General features: G+C 45.4%; 1 protein-coding gene and 1 long non-coding RNA gene across 3 annotated transcripts in view; both read left to right on the top strand.

Annotated features, from left to right (window-relative positions):
- Window positions 1–5,108: 5,108 nt before the first annotated feature.
- sox4a (SRY-box transcription factor 4a) lies at window positions 5,109–8,776 on the top strand. The gene has a single exon (XM_028598147.1). The coding sequence runs from the start codon at window positions 5,659–5,661 to the stop codon at window positions 6,772–6,774; it is 1,116 nt and encodes a 371-aa protein (XP_028453948.1). The 5' UTR covers window positions 5,109–5,658; the 3' UTR covers window positions 6,775–8,776.
- A 2,774-nt stretch (window positions 8,777–11,550) lies between these two features.
- Window positions 11,551–14,381, top strand: part of LOC114568333 (uncharacterized) — a 107,494-nt gene continuing 104,663 nt past the window's right edge. For both annotated transcript variants that reach the window (XR_003694267.1, XR_003694266.1), the window contains exon 1: window positions 11,551–11,918. This is a non-coding gene — a long non-coding RNA (uncharacterized LOC114568333). The remainder of the gene's footprint in view (window positions 11,919–14,381) is intronic.

Here is a 14,381-nt window from a genome sequence, read left to right as displayed (position 1 = left end):
CTCTCTCTCTCTCTCTCTCTCTCTCTCTCTCTCTGCCCCCCCACCCCGCCTCATCCCTCTCTCTCTCTCCATCTCTCTCCCAGTCTGGCTGAGACTGATGTAGGTCAGTGCGTCTGGAGCCTGTCTGGAGCTGCAGAGAGCCTCCGAGCTCCACGCCTGGTCCCTGTCGACCTCTGCAGCGCCTGCCGCCGTGGCCAAGCCGAGGACACCGCTCCCCGGGCTACTTAAGGACACAACCAGCCGCCTGGCCTGACCTGCCTGGAGGAGGATGTGCCTGCAACAGAGGAGGGAGGAGGGAGGAGGGGGAAGGAGTAAAAAAGGGTGTGGGGTGATATGAGGTGTCTGTGTATCATCGAAAGCTTAGTCAGCGTAGTCAAACGTAGATGTGCATGTAGACAGGGAGAGGCGGAGCGGAGGGTACAAATGGAGATGGAGGGGAAATAGGCGTTGCAGTCGTCTATCTGTCCTCGGCGATATGCAGCACAACAGAAATGTTTTTTTTTTTTTTTTTTTTTTGGGGACATTTTCATGCAATGTCGCCTTCGCGTTGCTCTCCATACCCTGTGTGCCTCTCTCTGCACTCGCCAGCTAACTTCATCATGATGCTTTTCTGTCTCTTTCCCCAGACCCGATTCTTCCGTGGCTGCAGCCATCGACGTCGCTGCGAAGACCACGGCAACCCGTAAAACTCCAAACTCTGGCGGCGACTTCCTTTCCAAAAGAGCAGGCATAAATAAACTGTGATGCATTTCTTCTTTTGCAGTATATCCATTCCTGTGCTGCTGCAAACAGATCCAGGTCTGAGAGACGTCCTCTCCCCGAACGTGTCCGTCCTCCACTCTTCGTACGTCAAACGCCCTTTTGATGGAAACCGACGAGTGCGAGGAAGGCGACTTTTGCGAAAGAGCCAAAAAGCTCCGTTGACGACTCCTGTATCTCCTGATTCTGCTCTCCTTTCCTTTCCCCTCTCCTTCTCCTCTGCTCTCATTCTCCGCTCCTTCTCACTCCTCTGGCTTTTAGACAATGCCCCCAAAACACGATCGTTGTATCAGAGAGTCTGAGTGTAGTAGAGTGCAGCTGTGAGAGTGGCTGAGTGTGTGTGAGCAAGTGTGTGTACGTCTGTGAGTGGTTTTGGCGTGTGTGTGTGTGTGTGTGTGTGTGTATACGCTCTCGATTTGACTCGGCAGCACGTCTGGGTCTTGCAGCAGTACACTGGTACTTAGCTGGCTCTGTCTCGCCAGGAGTTTGTGTGTTTATGCATTTGTGTGTGTGTGTGTGTGTGTGTGTGTGTGTGTGTGTGTGTGTGTGTGTGTCTGCATTGCCTTGACACAGCAATCATCTGGTCTGCCTCGTCATCGCTATCGAGGGCATGGGATGTTGAGAGTTCCCGGGGCGTGGCGTCGCCCGGCCTGGCCAAACCTCCTTCTTGCGTTCATTCATTCATCCCTTTCCTTTCATCTGACTCCCATCGTTTTTTTTTTTTTTCCCACCTTGACCGAATCCTCTGGATTACATCAGCGATGGAGGGGAAAGCGAATGAGCAAGCGAGGACTCCCGAATCACTCTTTCTCTTCTTAGTAACACGTTTTTTTATTTTTTTTATTTCCCGTTTCCTTTTTCTGTCCTGCTTCGCAGTCACTCTTTATTCCTCCTCTGGTTTGTTCATGTTTCGCCGTCAAGTACGCTCTATTTATTTTGTCTTTGCATCCACGTGACGCTCACTCACTCTCCCTTTGTACCGCTTCCTCGGTTTCTGTGTGTGTCCAGGATTTTAAAATGTGATGGAAGGAAGGACATTGGGATCAAATGGATGGAAAGAGAAAAGAGAAACTAGAGAATTGCTTCTCTTGACAACCTTTTCTGTCTCTGCATGTCTTTTATATAGGCTCAATTATCAAACGTTAAAAAGGAAGTAGAAGAAGAAGACTTGTGGTCATCAACGGCGGGTATTCGGGAGGTACAGCTGTACAATATAATGCAATCCAATACACTATAAATGAAGGCCTCAAAAACTACATTAGAGGTGAACCAACCGTTCAGGCGTATTACACTGGATTCCACTATATTGTGAGGTGTTCCTGTTATTTTGTCCACTTACCCATTTATCTTATCCCCCAGTCTATCTGCTTTTTAGCCCTGATTGTCAAAATTGAGGAAGAAACGCAGGAGAATTCAAGGTAGTATGAGGTATTGTATGCTGCATGACTGACTTTGTTGGTGGTGTTGTTTAAGGACTGACAGCTGTAGGTGGGTGATATGTTGAAATGGCCACCTGCACTGTCTGCCACTTCCACACATGCACAGAGAAGACAAACTGCCTGTAGATGAGTCACACTCAGAGAGGAAGAGAAGGGAGTGTGTGTGTGTATGCAAATCAGTGCTTAGTCTTCAGTTTTCTGTTTAACTGCGGGTGGAGGGGACTTCCCACTGCTTTTTCAAACTTTCAATCCCTGGAAAAGCTCCAATTCAGTTAGGGCTGGACACACACATGTACACACACACACACACACACACACACACACACACACACACACACAAAGGCCTCATTGTGTCTGGCCCCCGGATGACGAGCAAGCAGGTCAAAGTGGCACGTCATTCCTAGGCGGTTGAAAAAGGCAAGTACATGGTAATGAGTACCTCTGTTTGACTGCAGACACACTCACACACACACTCTTTCTCATCAATACACACTGCCTGCGTCTTCCATTTCCATCTCTTTGCTGTCTGCTATCAGACTCTTAATTTCATCCCTCGCTTTTACGACACACTGACGACTGTGTTCCCTTTTTTCTTTTCTTTTTCAGCCTTGGTTATAATAAACCCAACTCCCTGCAAGGAGGCCCACGTACACACACACACACGCGCACGCACGCACACACACACACACACACACACACACACACACACACACACACACACACACACACACACACACACACACACACACACACACACACACACACACACACACACACACACACACACACACAGTCACATGCTGTATGCTCATATAGCCTGCAGTTTCCCCGAGGGTTAGCCTGACACATTGGGTTAATGTATAGGTTTTATTAAAAATTGCATATTAAACCCAGAGTGAGTCAAATCTGAAATAGTAAAGGTTGCTACCTCGCTGCAGCTGTAGTAAATGGTTATAATGTTATTTTTTTTTTAAAGCCTCTAAAATGTTAATTATGTCCCAAGGTTAGCAACATGCTATTTCACAGGTTTCCCACTGTGATAATACAATTCTGGCAAAAACCAAGGAGAACCCATGTATTTTAGTGTTGTTTTTTTATTCATAAAAATATTCCAAATCCAACCCAGAAATATCAACAGCAGCACATCATCCCCACAAAACCCACAACAGTCTTTACTCCAGCTTGCACCGTGTGCGCACGCACACACACACACACACACGCACACACACACTTTGAAGAAGTCGCTGTAAGAGCCCCAGTCTCCCACAGCATTCTCTCATAATGACACTATCCCTTTAGGCGTCAACAGAGCTGAGACAAAGCGCCGGTGTATTTGGGGTAAACACACGGCAGCTCTGAAGATGACAGAGCGATAGGCCAGCGGGATGGGGCCTCGGAGTCCCGGCGCTGCCAGAGCCCTACATCTGCCAGTGACAGAGTGGAAAGCTACCTGACAGCTGCTTCTCACAAATCAGATAACAATACAGGTATACCTGCTACACCTGTTCAAACATATCTCTCTTTGTGTGTGTGTGTGTGTGTGTGTGTGTGTGTGTGTGTGTGTGTGTGTGTGTGTGTGTGTGTGTGTGTGTGTTTGGGGGATAGAGATAGCAAACTAGTCCAGTGGCAGGTGTACACTTGTAATTGGGGCAGCTAAAGATATAGACTGACGAAGGAGCTCATTATTATTTATGTGTTTGATTTATGTAAGCACCGAGAGGGGGGTAGGGGGGGGGGAAGGGGTTGGGTTGTGAAATTTTAAAGAATTGATGGCTTTTTTTATCCTGCATGACATAGATCATGTCATAAATTAAGAATAGGCATCACAAATGCATAATTGATGTTAGGTTAGAGGATGTGAAAATCTAATCAGACGTGATAAGTAGATTTATTTATTGTATTCATTTTTGCTCCTATTGGTGTCTGATTTCTTTTTGCTGATTTAACTGAAGGCCATTTTGTTTATTAATCCCCACAACACTTCAGTCAGTCAGTCAGTTCATTTTAGTTGCAGGATCAAGGGGAGCCTTCACTACCAGTGGATGACATCACCTGCATGATTTAATGATGGTAGCTCAAAGCAGCCGATTACAGGATGGAGATAAATGGTGCTGCGCGTGTTAACACACACATGCACATACACAATGTACACCTCATCAGCTCCCTTTGGCTCTAGCCTGACATCTAGCGACACAGGATGTAATGTGATCCTACATGACATGGACATGTTAACATAATGGGGCTGGGAAGGAGGAGGAATCTGTGCACTGTAGAGCAGGGAGCTGCTGTGGAGTGACTTTGTTATTTCTGTGTGGCCCTGATACACAACACACACTTTCATAATATTCCCGTAATTACTAGGTGTTCAGGTTTCTGGTTTGCCGTAATGCACTAGAGTGTAAAGAAAAATCATCACCTCGCTTGCATCATGCTTCCTGGTCTGATGTAAGGATGTGAGCTGGTGTTGTAATAATTTGTAAATAACAGGTTGGATGAGCTCTGTTTGGGAGGGTTTACTGTCCGCTGCATACTGTATTCCTGCTCGCCACACCGCAGGCTGACTAACACACAACATGTGGCTGCATTTGTGTTTTCTCAGCATTTCCTTGTCCCCCTATTATGCATAATCTAAATTTAGTCAATACTCATCCACATGAAAGTAATGCAGTTCTAAATATATCCTTGCAAGCTTCCCCTTGCACCAGGGGAAAGGACACTGTTTCTTTTGAGACACACACACACACACACACACACACACACACACACACACACACACACACACACACACGCACGCACACCAAGTTCGTCTTTCCTCCAGTGGAGTCTAACAGGAATGAGGTCAGACACACCGATCCTCATTGCACATTATTATTATTATTACCCGTTTTTTTTATTCAGCCAATGGGAGGCCAGGGGGAGTGGCTTGACTCCAAAATCAGGATGGAGACACACGCTGATTGGCTTTTGTATCTCGCGATGCGGGTATAAAGCGGCGAGGTTCTCGTTGTTGTGTTTACAGTAATATTACAGAGCGCTCAGGAAACAGGGAGACTATGAGAAAGCGCAGCTGCTCCATTCAACCACATGGTTCCTCAACCGCACAGACAAGCTGCGCTGCAGACAGCCAGGTTCACATAAGGGACTTGCACTACTGTTGCCCACAGCGGCTCGTTCTGAGGCTTGCAGGGCGCGTTTTCAGCCGCACAGGCAGCTGAAAGTTGCTGTTAAATAGTTTCGGGATTTATTCTTTTTTGAGAGACCAAGCGTCTCCAAAACGGGCTGAACTGAAAAGAAGAGACTTGGGTGAACTTTTTAGACCAGTATTTATCAGCGGTCTCGTTTTTAAGCGCCTGAAATAAGAGCAAGTGAGGAATTCTTTTTTTTGGTGTGAATAGGCGTTTCTGCGCTCTTGAACTTTGTCATCGCACTGAACAGTGTTTCCAGACACTCGGAGGACAGGATGGTGCAGCACATGAGCCAGACGGAGAGCGCCCACGCTCACTCTCCCGGCGGAGACTCCACGGACACGGGAGAAATGGACTTGGAGATGGATGTGTCTCCGACCCCCGAGTCCCCTTCCTCCGGGGAGCGGAGCGACTTGGCGTGGTGCAAAACTCCAACGGGGCACATCAAGAGACCCATGAACGCGTTCATGGTCTGGTCGCAGATCGAGAGAAGGAAGATTATGGAGCAGTCACCGGACATGCACAACGCGGAGATCTCCAAGCGGCTGGGGAAGCGTTGGAAGCTGCTGAAAGACACAGACAAGATCCCGTTCATCCGCGAGGCGGAGCGGCTCAGACTTAAACACATGGCCGACTACCCAGACTACAAGTACCGGCCCAGGAAGAAGGCCAAGTCGGGAAGCGGAGCGAGTAAGCAGGCGGACCGCGGGGAGAAGAGCGGGGAGCGCAGCGCCAAAGTCGGTGTTAAAAGAAGCCCCGCGTCCAAAGGAGTGAGCAGGACGCACAAACAGGGGGGCACGAAGAGCGCTCCGGGGCAGGACTACGCCTCTCCCGGTGACCACCAGGCGCTCTTCAAATCCAGGTCAGTGTCTGGGGCAAGACAGATCCCGGAAAAACGCACCGGAGAGGCGAGGCGCGGCCACATGTTCGGCGGGGCGGGCAGCCTGGAGAGCGGGCCTCCCTCCGTGGGAGTCCCGGCCAGTCCCACCCTGAGCAGCTCGGCGGAGTCCAGCGACCCGCTCAGCCTGTACGAGGAGCAGAGCCCGGCGGGCAGCGAATCCTCGCACACCGCGCGCCTCAGGTACGCGCGCGCCTCCTCTCCAACACCTTCAGCCTCTCACTCTTCCTCCTCCGTGTCATCCTCATCATCAGATGAAGAGTTTGAAGACGAGCGGCTCGAGCTGAACCCGAGCCCCGGGTTTGAGAGCATGTCCCTGGGCGGGATGGGCTTTTCCGACGCGGAGCTGGACCGGGACTTGGACTGGAGCTTCGGGGAGTGCGGGGCGGGATCTCACTTCGACTTCCCCGACTACTGCACCCCGGAGGTCAGCGAGATGATCTCAGGAGACTGGCTGGAATCCACCATCTCCAACCTGGTGTTCACCTACTGAGAAGGACCACGGTGGAGAGGAGCCGCGACGTCCCCTCACGTTTTGAACTCTTTAGCCCCCCCAACCACCCCGAGAGAGGCTCGTGCCTCCAGACCAGAATATTTCCGCCATTATTTCACTAAACAAGGGAGAGTGAAAACAGGAAAGAAAAGGTGGCCTGTGTGCGCGTTGAAGCCCAGGTACGCGCCGCTCACAGACTTGGATAGCGCTCAGTGCGCTTGACGGGAACGCGCAGACGGGGGAAATGCTTAGTTTGCATTTGGACACAGAGGAGGAGTGAATGTAAGCAGAGAGCAGTGAAACACACGGACTTCAGCTCAAATGTTCAAACCGATCCGCAGAGGATGAGGACTGAGACCGAACTTTGAATCTTAATGTTATTTTGGGTCGGGAAAAAGGGACATTTACTGGACAGCTCGTCATGTTGGGTTTTGTTAAAGATATAGCCAATTCACATTGACCATCAAGTTGCTATTCAGGTGTATTTTTTTTTTCTTTCTTCCCAAACTCAAAATAGTGTCAATATCAACACGCATGCCCTCCGAAATAAGGAGGATTTTGTTGTTGTTAAATGCGTACAAATGTTCATTGCTGCGTAATTACGCAATTTTGTGTGACCATAGGACAATTCACTATCACCAGCTTCTCTTTCAACGGCAGGACTTACAACAAAGACTGACTCAAAACTTCAGAAGCCCTTTTCTGAACCTTTTTAAACACTCAGTGCACAATTCAGGACCAATGTTCCCCAATGCGCATCCTTTTTCTGCCTAGTGCTTCAACTTTGTAGTTCCTCTGTGTCAGATGACGTTTTTTATATTGATGTATTTATACCGGCCAAACTTTTTTATACATAGAAGTATTGTTCTCGTACAGGTCTCGTTTGTGTTTGTGCACATACACCTGTCTGTATCCAGCGTGGAAGGGCTAGAAGTGTATCTTATTTAAAATGTCTGACTTCTCTCACTTTTAAGGAGATTTTGAGTGTGTCATGATTTTCTACTTGTATTTTTGTACAAAATCTATAGAAAAAGGGGGTTTCCAGCGAGTGGGTAGCCTACAACATTGTTGTTTGGATCTACATTGGTGTTTAGCAGTGCAGAGGGGAGTTTGTTTGGCACAATCTGACCTCACACAGTGTTTACAGTATTTACCCACATGCTTCTTAATGGCACAGTGACTCCAGTTTCACCAGCCAAGTAAACAAAGCACCACTGAGGCTCCCAGTCTAAGTAGTGACTGTTTCCAGTACATAGACCTGAAGTATATGAGTGAAAGATCCCAGAGAGTCACTGTTTGGATAGAGCTAATACCTCTGTGTGCTTTTTATTATCAAGATAAGTTTTATTTGAACCACTGGATGGAATTTCACACTCATTCCACTTTGCCTAGACTTTGGAGGGAGGGAGATGTATGAAGTGCTTCATCTGTTTTTGCGCAAATTGCATCAAAAAATAGTATTTAACCTTTCTGTACCTGTTGGCTAAGTATAGCAGGCTAATTGTTTTCCTATATTATGGCATGGCAAATAGCATTTGTATTTCAGATTCAGGTATATGTAGCTATAGCTGTTGTGTTTAAGATTTTTAAAAGAATAATAACATGAAGATATTTATGTAAACTGACTGTACAATAAGCAAAGATTGTGTGTTTTATGTATGATGATGATCAACGACAGGCACTCGGACAGCCATCTTTGGACATCCTTATGTTAAAAGATGATTGTGGTCCAGGAGTTTCATTTTCTTCGTTTCTTTTTTTTTTTTTTTTTTTACCTTTGAGACATCTTTTCTATCGTCTATTTTCATTTGTGCAATATGCTGTGTATGATCATGTTTTGTCCAATCATGCCAATATCATTTGATGTTTATAGCTCAAAAACCAGCCAATGTTTGGGTCAATCACTGCCTCTCAGACCTCTGTACAGATTGTCGGTTCTTTTTTTTAATTTGTTTTTCTTTTCTTCCAAGAAGGAAATAAAATCAGCTGGAACTGAAAAGTGCAACGTGTTTATATTCATTTGTGTTCCTTTTATCATCTGGACCTTTCAAAAGAGTTTACACTAAGCAGGCATCCACAGTTTTCTAGCACTGTGAATAATAACTAAAGAGAACTGGAGCAGTAACACATATTTCCAAAGGTGAAAGCATGCTCGCGACAAGGTGAGCCTTCGTTAGCACATTCCACAGCTACGCCGTACTCAGGCGATCCAATCTGGTGTCGGATGTTTACACTCTGTGCATGCGTGCACGTGAATATGTGTTTTTGCTGTAGTGCAGCTGCAGCCTTTGAATCAATAGCCAGTCGGTGAATCAATAGGAGGGGCCTCTTTCTCCCTCTCTTACTCCCTCTGATTCTACACGTGCAGAAAACGTGGCTGCCATGGTAACACTGTATCCAAGAGAGAGGCTGCAATCCGCTCTGTGTGTGTGTGTGTGTGTGTGGGGGGAATAAGGGACACAGACTGATCCATCAGGATGGGGGTAGGTGGTGGGGGCATCAGACATTTCTGCAAGGCATGACTGGAATAAAGGAGGAGGAGGAGGCGTGTGTGTGTTTGTCTGTCTGTGGGTGAGTGTGCCAATGGGAGGGAGGGAGAGAGGGAGGGAGGGAGGGAGGGAGGAGAAGGTGCAGAGGGGGGTGTTTGTCTGTCCTGGTGGATCGTGCAGGAGACTGCTCCCAAATCCAATTAATTCCTTCTGGATGCATTCATTTGTCTAGTGCATCTGACGAGAAAGAGACAAAAAGAGAGAGAGAGAGAGACCCCTAAGGTACAGTATTTAGTGTGTATCAATTTACGCGCCCTATTCCACAAGAGACATTGGTAATTATTTCCATCTCTCTCTCCCTCTGTCAGGAGAGCAGGGTCGTCTCCAGCTTTCCTCTGACAAGTCGGGCTAGGTAATGAGAAAGATAAGGCATGGTCATTACACACACCATCCCAAAGACGAGACGCTGGCCCCCAGATGTCTGCAATCAGCTTGACATCACACAGCAAATAATGTTTGAGCTGTCCCTGTTTTAGAAAGAAAAAAGAAAGGGAAAAAAAAAAAATTCCAATCACAGCCAGACTCGGGTGGATACTGGGAGATAAAAAAGATGCTCTCCACACACGCACATTCACACACTGACCCACATTAAAGACACGTGCATGAGTGTAGATGCATTCATGAGAGGAACTGTACACCTGACCCTCGTGGCTGAGCGCAACTTTTCCTCTGTTAACCTGTGTCAGTCTGAGGAAGATCAAATCAACATGTCTGCTTTAAAATATGAGTACAGTTCTATCAGCGTGCGGCAATTCAAAGGAAGTTTTTTTTTTATTATTATTACTTTGTAGCAGAATTGAGCTATTTACAGCTCTAAAACTATCATAGGGTTGTTTGAAGTTTGATATGAAATAAATTTGGTTTACAAACATTTCAAAATTCTGTGTTCTTTAAAAAAAAAAAATCACAGTATTTCTTGCACCAATCGTGTGTTTTTGCTTCAGCAGCGATGCAATTAATTAAGTAAATTCACCTAAGTACTGTACTTAAGTACAATTTTGAGGTACTTGGACTTTACTTGAGTACTTCCATTTCCTGCTGCTTTCTACTACGCTCCATTTCAGAGGGGATATTGTATTTTTCCTCCTTACTTTAAATGGCAACTATAGTTACTTTTCAGAAAAAGATTTAACACATGATGAGCTTATAATACACCATGTTTAAAAAAAGATTATACCAGTGATTCCCAACTTTTTTGGCTTTTGATCCCATACGTGTCTGAGTTGTTAACAGCTCCACCAAAGAGATGTTTCCCCTCTAAACTTCTCACATGGTTTCATTTACATTACTGTTTGAGGCCCAAATAGGTCAAATTGTCCCAATATTTCACAAAAAGCAAAGATGAAAAACCCCACTCATGACTCCTACTAAGGGGTCATGAGATACTAGGTACTAGCCCCTAGTAACACACACACACACACACACACACACACACACACACATACATACATACATACATACACATATATATGCTGCAGATGAGTTGTTGCTTTAACTACTTTATATGGCCTAAAGTAGTTAAAACTAGCAACAACTCATCTGCAGCTGTAATAAATATCACGTGTAGTAGACATATATCAGTCACAGGAGCCATTGTTTCTGCAGAACTTGTAATACTAAGTACATTTCATAATAAAACTTCTGTTCTTTTACTTGGATATTACTTTAAATACAGGACTTTTACATCTTATGGTTATGGAGTATTTTTAAGATTGACATTGGTACTTTTTTCTTTTCTTCTTTTTTTTTTTTTTACATACTAAAGATCTCAATATTTCACCACTGTGTTCCACAATAGGGATTGTATTGCGCTAAATGAAACTGCATTACCGTATATTGCTATTGTGCCTCTTCTGGATGTTCCACTTTATGTCTGTTGTCAGCTGCCGTGCCTTTTTCATCTTCTAGGCCTACAGTATAATTACCATATAATGTTCTATGTGTTATAGTGTATTTCCACAATGTGAGAGGAGGACGTGTTCTATTTATACTGTTACTACACATGCACATTGAAGTTCCCACAAACATCACAGTGGTAACACATAAGATAAACATACCATACAGTGAGAGGAGATCACTGCTGAGTCCATATGGGAATTATGTAGAATGTAATATTGATAGTAGAGGAGATACAAATACCATTTAGCCCACATCAACTTGCATTTGAACATCAACAGGCGCACTCACAAGCCCCTGCAGGGATAATATAGGAGCTTTCTAGTGGCTTTCCGCACCATGCTGCTGAAGTTGAAGGCGGGACATGAAGTCATAAGGCATGCACAGACAAAGAAATATACAAACACCGCTGTCATCATGGCATGCAGCCCAACTTTGTTTCATTGATTTCAGCCGGTTGACCTGCCGTCTTTTGCAGCGCGGAGGGTCGGATAAAATCCAAAGCTGGTTCTAATTCATCCGATAGAAGTGTGGAGATAACAAGTTGGAGGAGTGAGACTAAACTTTTATCCCGAGTCATGTGTCAGCGGTGTGAGTGGAGAGACAAAGGGGAAGGGAGTTACAACTCGGGATGTTAAATGCGTCAATAAATTCGGGGAAAGTGGAATTAAGAGTTGGAAGAAAGCAGGACTTTGACAGGTAGGCTGTAATCACCTCTTTACTATTTATAACGTGCTATACTTATAATACAAAATACTTATTTTGAAGCAATATGTCCAAACGCTGTTTATTTTCCGTGGCGCCAACGTTTCTTTTTTTTCTTCTCCTTTTTTTTTTTTTTATAGAGAAGAAGTCATCTTAAAGATAAGAGTCTCTCTGGCTTCGAAGTTAGCAAAGAACCATTTTCTCTCAAAGCAGGGACTGCGAGCTTTTATTGTTGTAGCCTGTAAAATGGGCTGTGAAGGTGGTTGGTAGGAGATCCGAGGATGTCTGATGCTAAATCTGGACTTTAAAGGTAACTTCTGTCAGCCACGCATCAGCAACAGCACACCATACCAGATAGGACTGCAAAGTTGTGTTCAGTTCATTATTGTGACGATTAAAATGCTGTTTGCAGTGCCTGGTGACTGCCCAGTTTCAGCACAGCAAGGGCTGGACAGCGGCGGCGGTGTGTGCGTGCGTGTGTGTGTCTGTGTCCACAACAGTACATCTATGTGTACGTGTGCATCATTTTGTGTCTATGCATGCGCATATTTACTGTATGTCCAGGTGTTTTTTTTTTTTTTTTTGCCTAACCTATCTGATGGGTGGGGATTTGAGTGGACAGATGCACAATGTGCATTACAGCACAATCCAATCCAGTGGACAGTTAACTCAGGGTGTCTGGCAGTGCAGGGGAAGAGGGGGGAGGGGGGGGGGGGGGATAGGACATGTTTGCCCTGGGGCTGCTGGCTGGATAAACAGGGCATTGCCCCCATTAAACCTCCATCAGTAGATAAACTGTGGACTGAAACAAATTGACAAATCATCAGCACTGCAACTTTTAAAGCGCCCATATTATGCTCATTTTCAGGTTCATAATTGTAATTTGAGATTGTATCAGAATAGGTGTACATGGTTTAATTTTCAAAAAACACCATATATTTGTTGTACTGCATTGCTGCGGCTCCTCTTTCCACCCTGTGTCAGGTCTCTGTTTTAGCTACAGAGTGAGACATCTCAACTTCTGTAACATCTTTGTTGGCAGTCACACATGCGCAGCGGCTAGGTAAGGACTGCTAGCTAGCTGTTCCTGCAACTTCGGCCTGTACGAGGCAGGATTAGCTGGGAGACTTCTTTTAAGCGAGGGTGCGCTGGCATACCTGCAGACGAGGGACATGGAAGTAGTTCTATGCAATTTATTTTGTAGATTAGGGTGAATTTGTGTGTGTTGTAGTGTTTTGCCATTGAGAACGAGCTAGCGCTAGCATGCTAACGGTTAGCCCCATAGCCCCCTCGTTTCGACTAGTGACGTAGAAAGCCGTGCAGATTTTGACCAGCTCACCCGGAGGCTGAAGGCAGGACACATTCAGAAACCTGTATTTCACTCAAAACAGCATGGATGTTTTTTTTTCAACGTGTGTAGGCCTATGCGTGTGGAAGCACCAGAGACACAAAATAACACCCCAAATTCCAGTAAAAGTGATTTTTTTCATAATATGGGCACTTTAAGAAAAGATCGTGGGTGGGGTTAAAAAATGTGCTTCTAATTGACGTAAGGAATACGAATGGGACACGAAACCCAGTCTCCTGGTTAAAAGTCCTGTGTTTTGTTTTACCCCATCGACCACCCAAACCTAGGTCCTCATGCGGAGTTTCTGTCTTTAATACTATTTTTTACCATTCTCGGTCTTCATATTACGTCATTTTACAGCGGCGTGGTCGAGCCTCTGCTCTGCCCCTTACAGATGCTAAAGGGTGCCATGTGTGTCGGTTTCTGACGCTGAGGGCCACTGACCAAGTGTCAGTAGCCTATGTTGATGAGTGGGGAGTCCGAATGGCTTGACCTGTCATACTGATCTTGGATTATATTATGGACTGACTTCACTTTTTTTTCCTTTTTGTAAATCACTTATACCCAGATGCAGTGTGAAACTGTGTTTCTCTAAGTCAGGGATGTCAAACATATGGCCCGTGGGCCAGAACCGGCCCACCAACAGGTCCAATCAGGCCCACTGGGTGACTTTGCAAAGTGTGAAAATTGCAGAGAAGTAATTAATTCCAATTCCAAATTAACCACTTTAATCTCAGAGAATATCTGAGTTCTTTTTTTCTGTAAATTTACGACTTTAATCTTAGAAATTCCGATAACAATTTTTTTATTCCTACAGTGGCCTTAGAACACTGTCGTAGCCAAAGCAACTTGCGTTTGCCAACATCAAGCTGACAAGAAACTCTGTGGCAGATAAAGTGACTAATCTTTCTGGAGTGGTTTACTGGTCTGGCCCTCTTGAGATCATATTAGGAGTATGTGGCCCATGAACTAAAATAAGTCTGACACCCCTGCTCTAAGTATTCAACCTTTTTTTTTTGTATCTTGCAAGGGAAGGCTGACATAAAATATCAATCATGGGTTGAAAATTGCCTTCCCTGCACTCCATAAACAATCCAGGCCACCCTCCC

Source organism: Perca flavescens, chromosome 14, assembly GCF_004354835.1.
Source record: "Perca flavescens isolate YP-PL-M2 chromosome 14, PFLA_1.0, whole genome shotgun sequence".
In the NCBI taxonomy this organism is placed as follows: Eukaryota; Metazoa; Chordata; class Actinopteri; order Perciformes; family Percidae; genus Perca; species Perca flavescens.
This window is presented reverse-complemented; position numbering and strand designations above follow the sequence as displayed.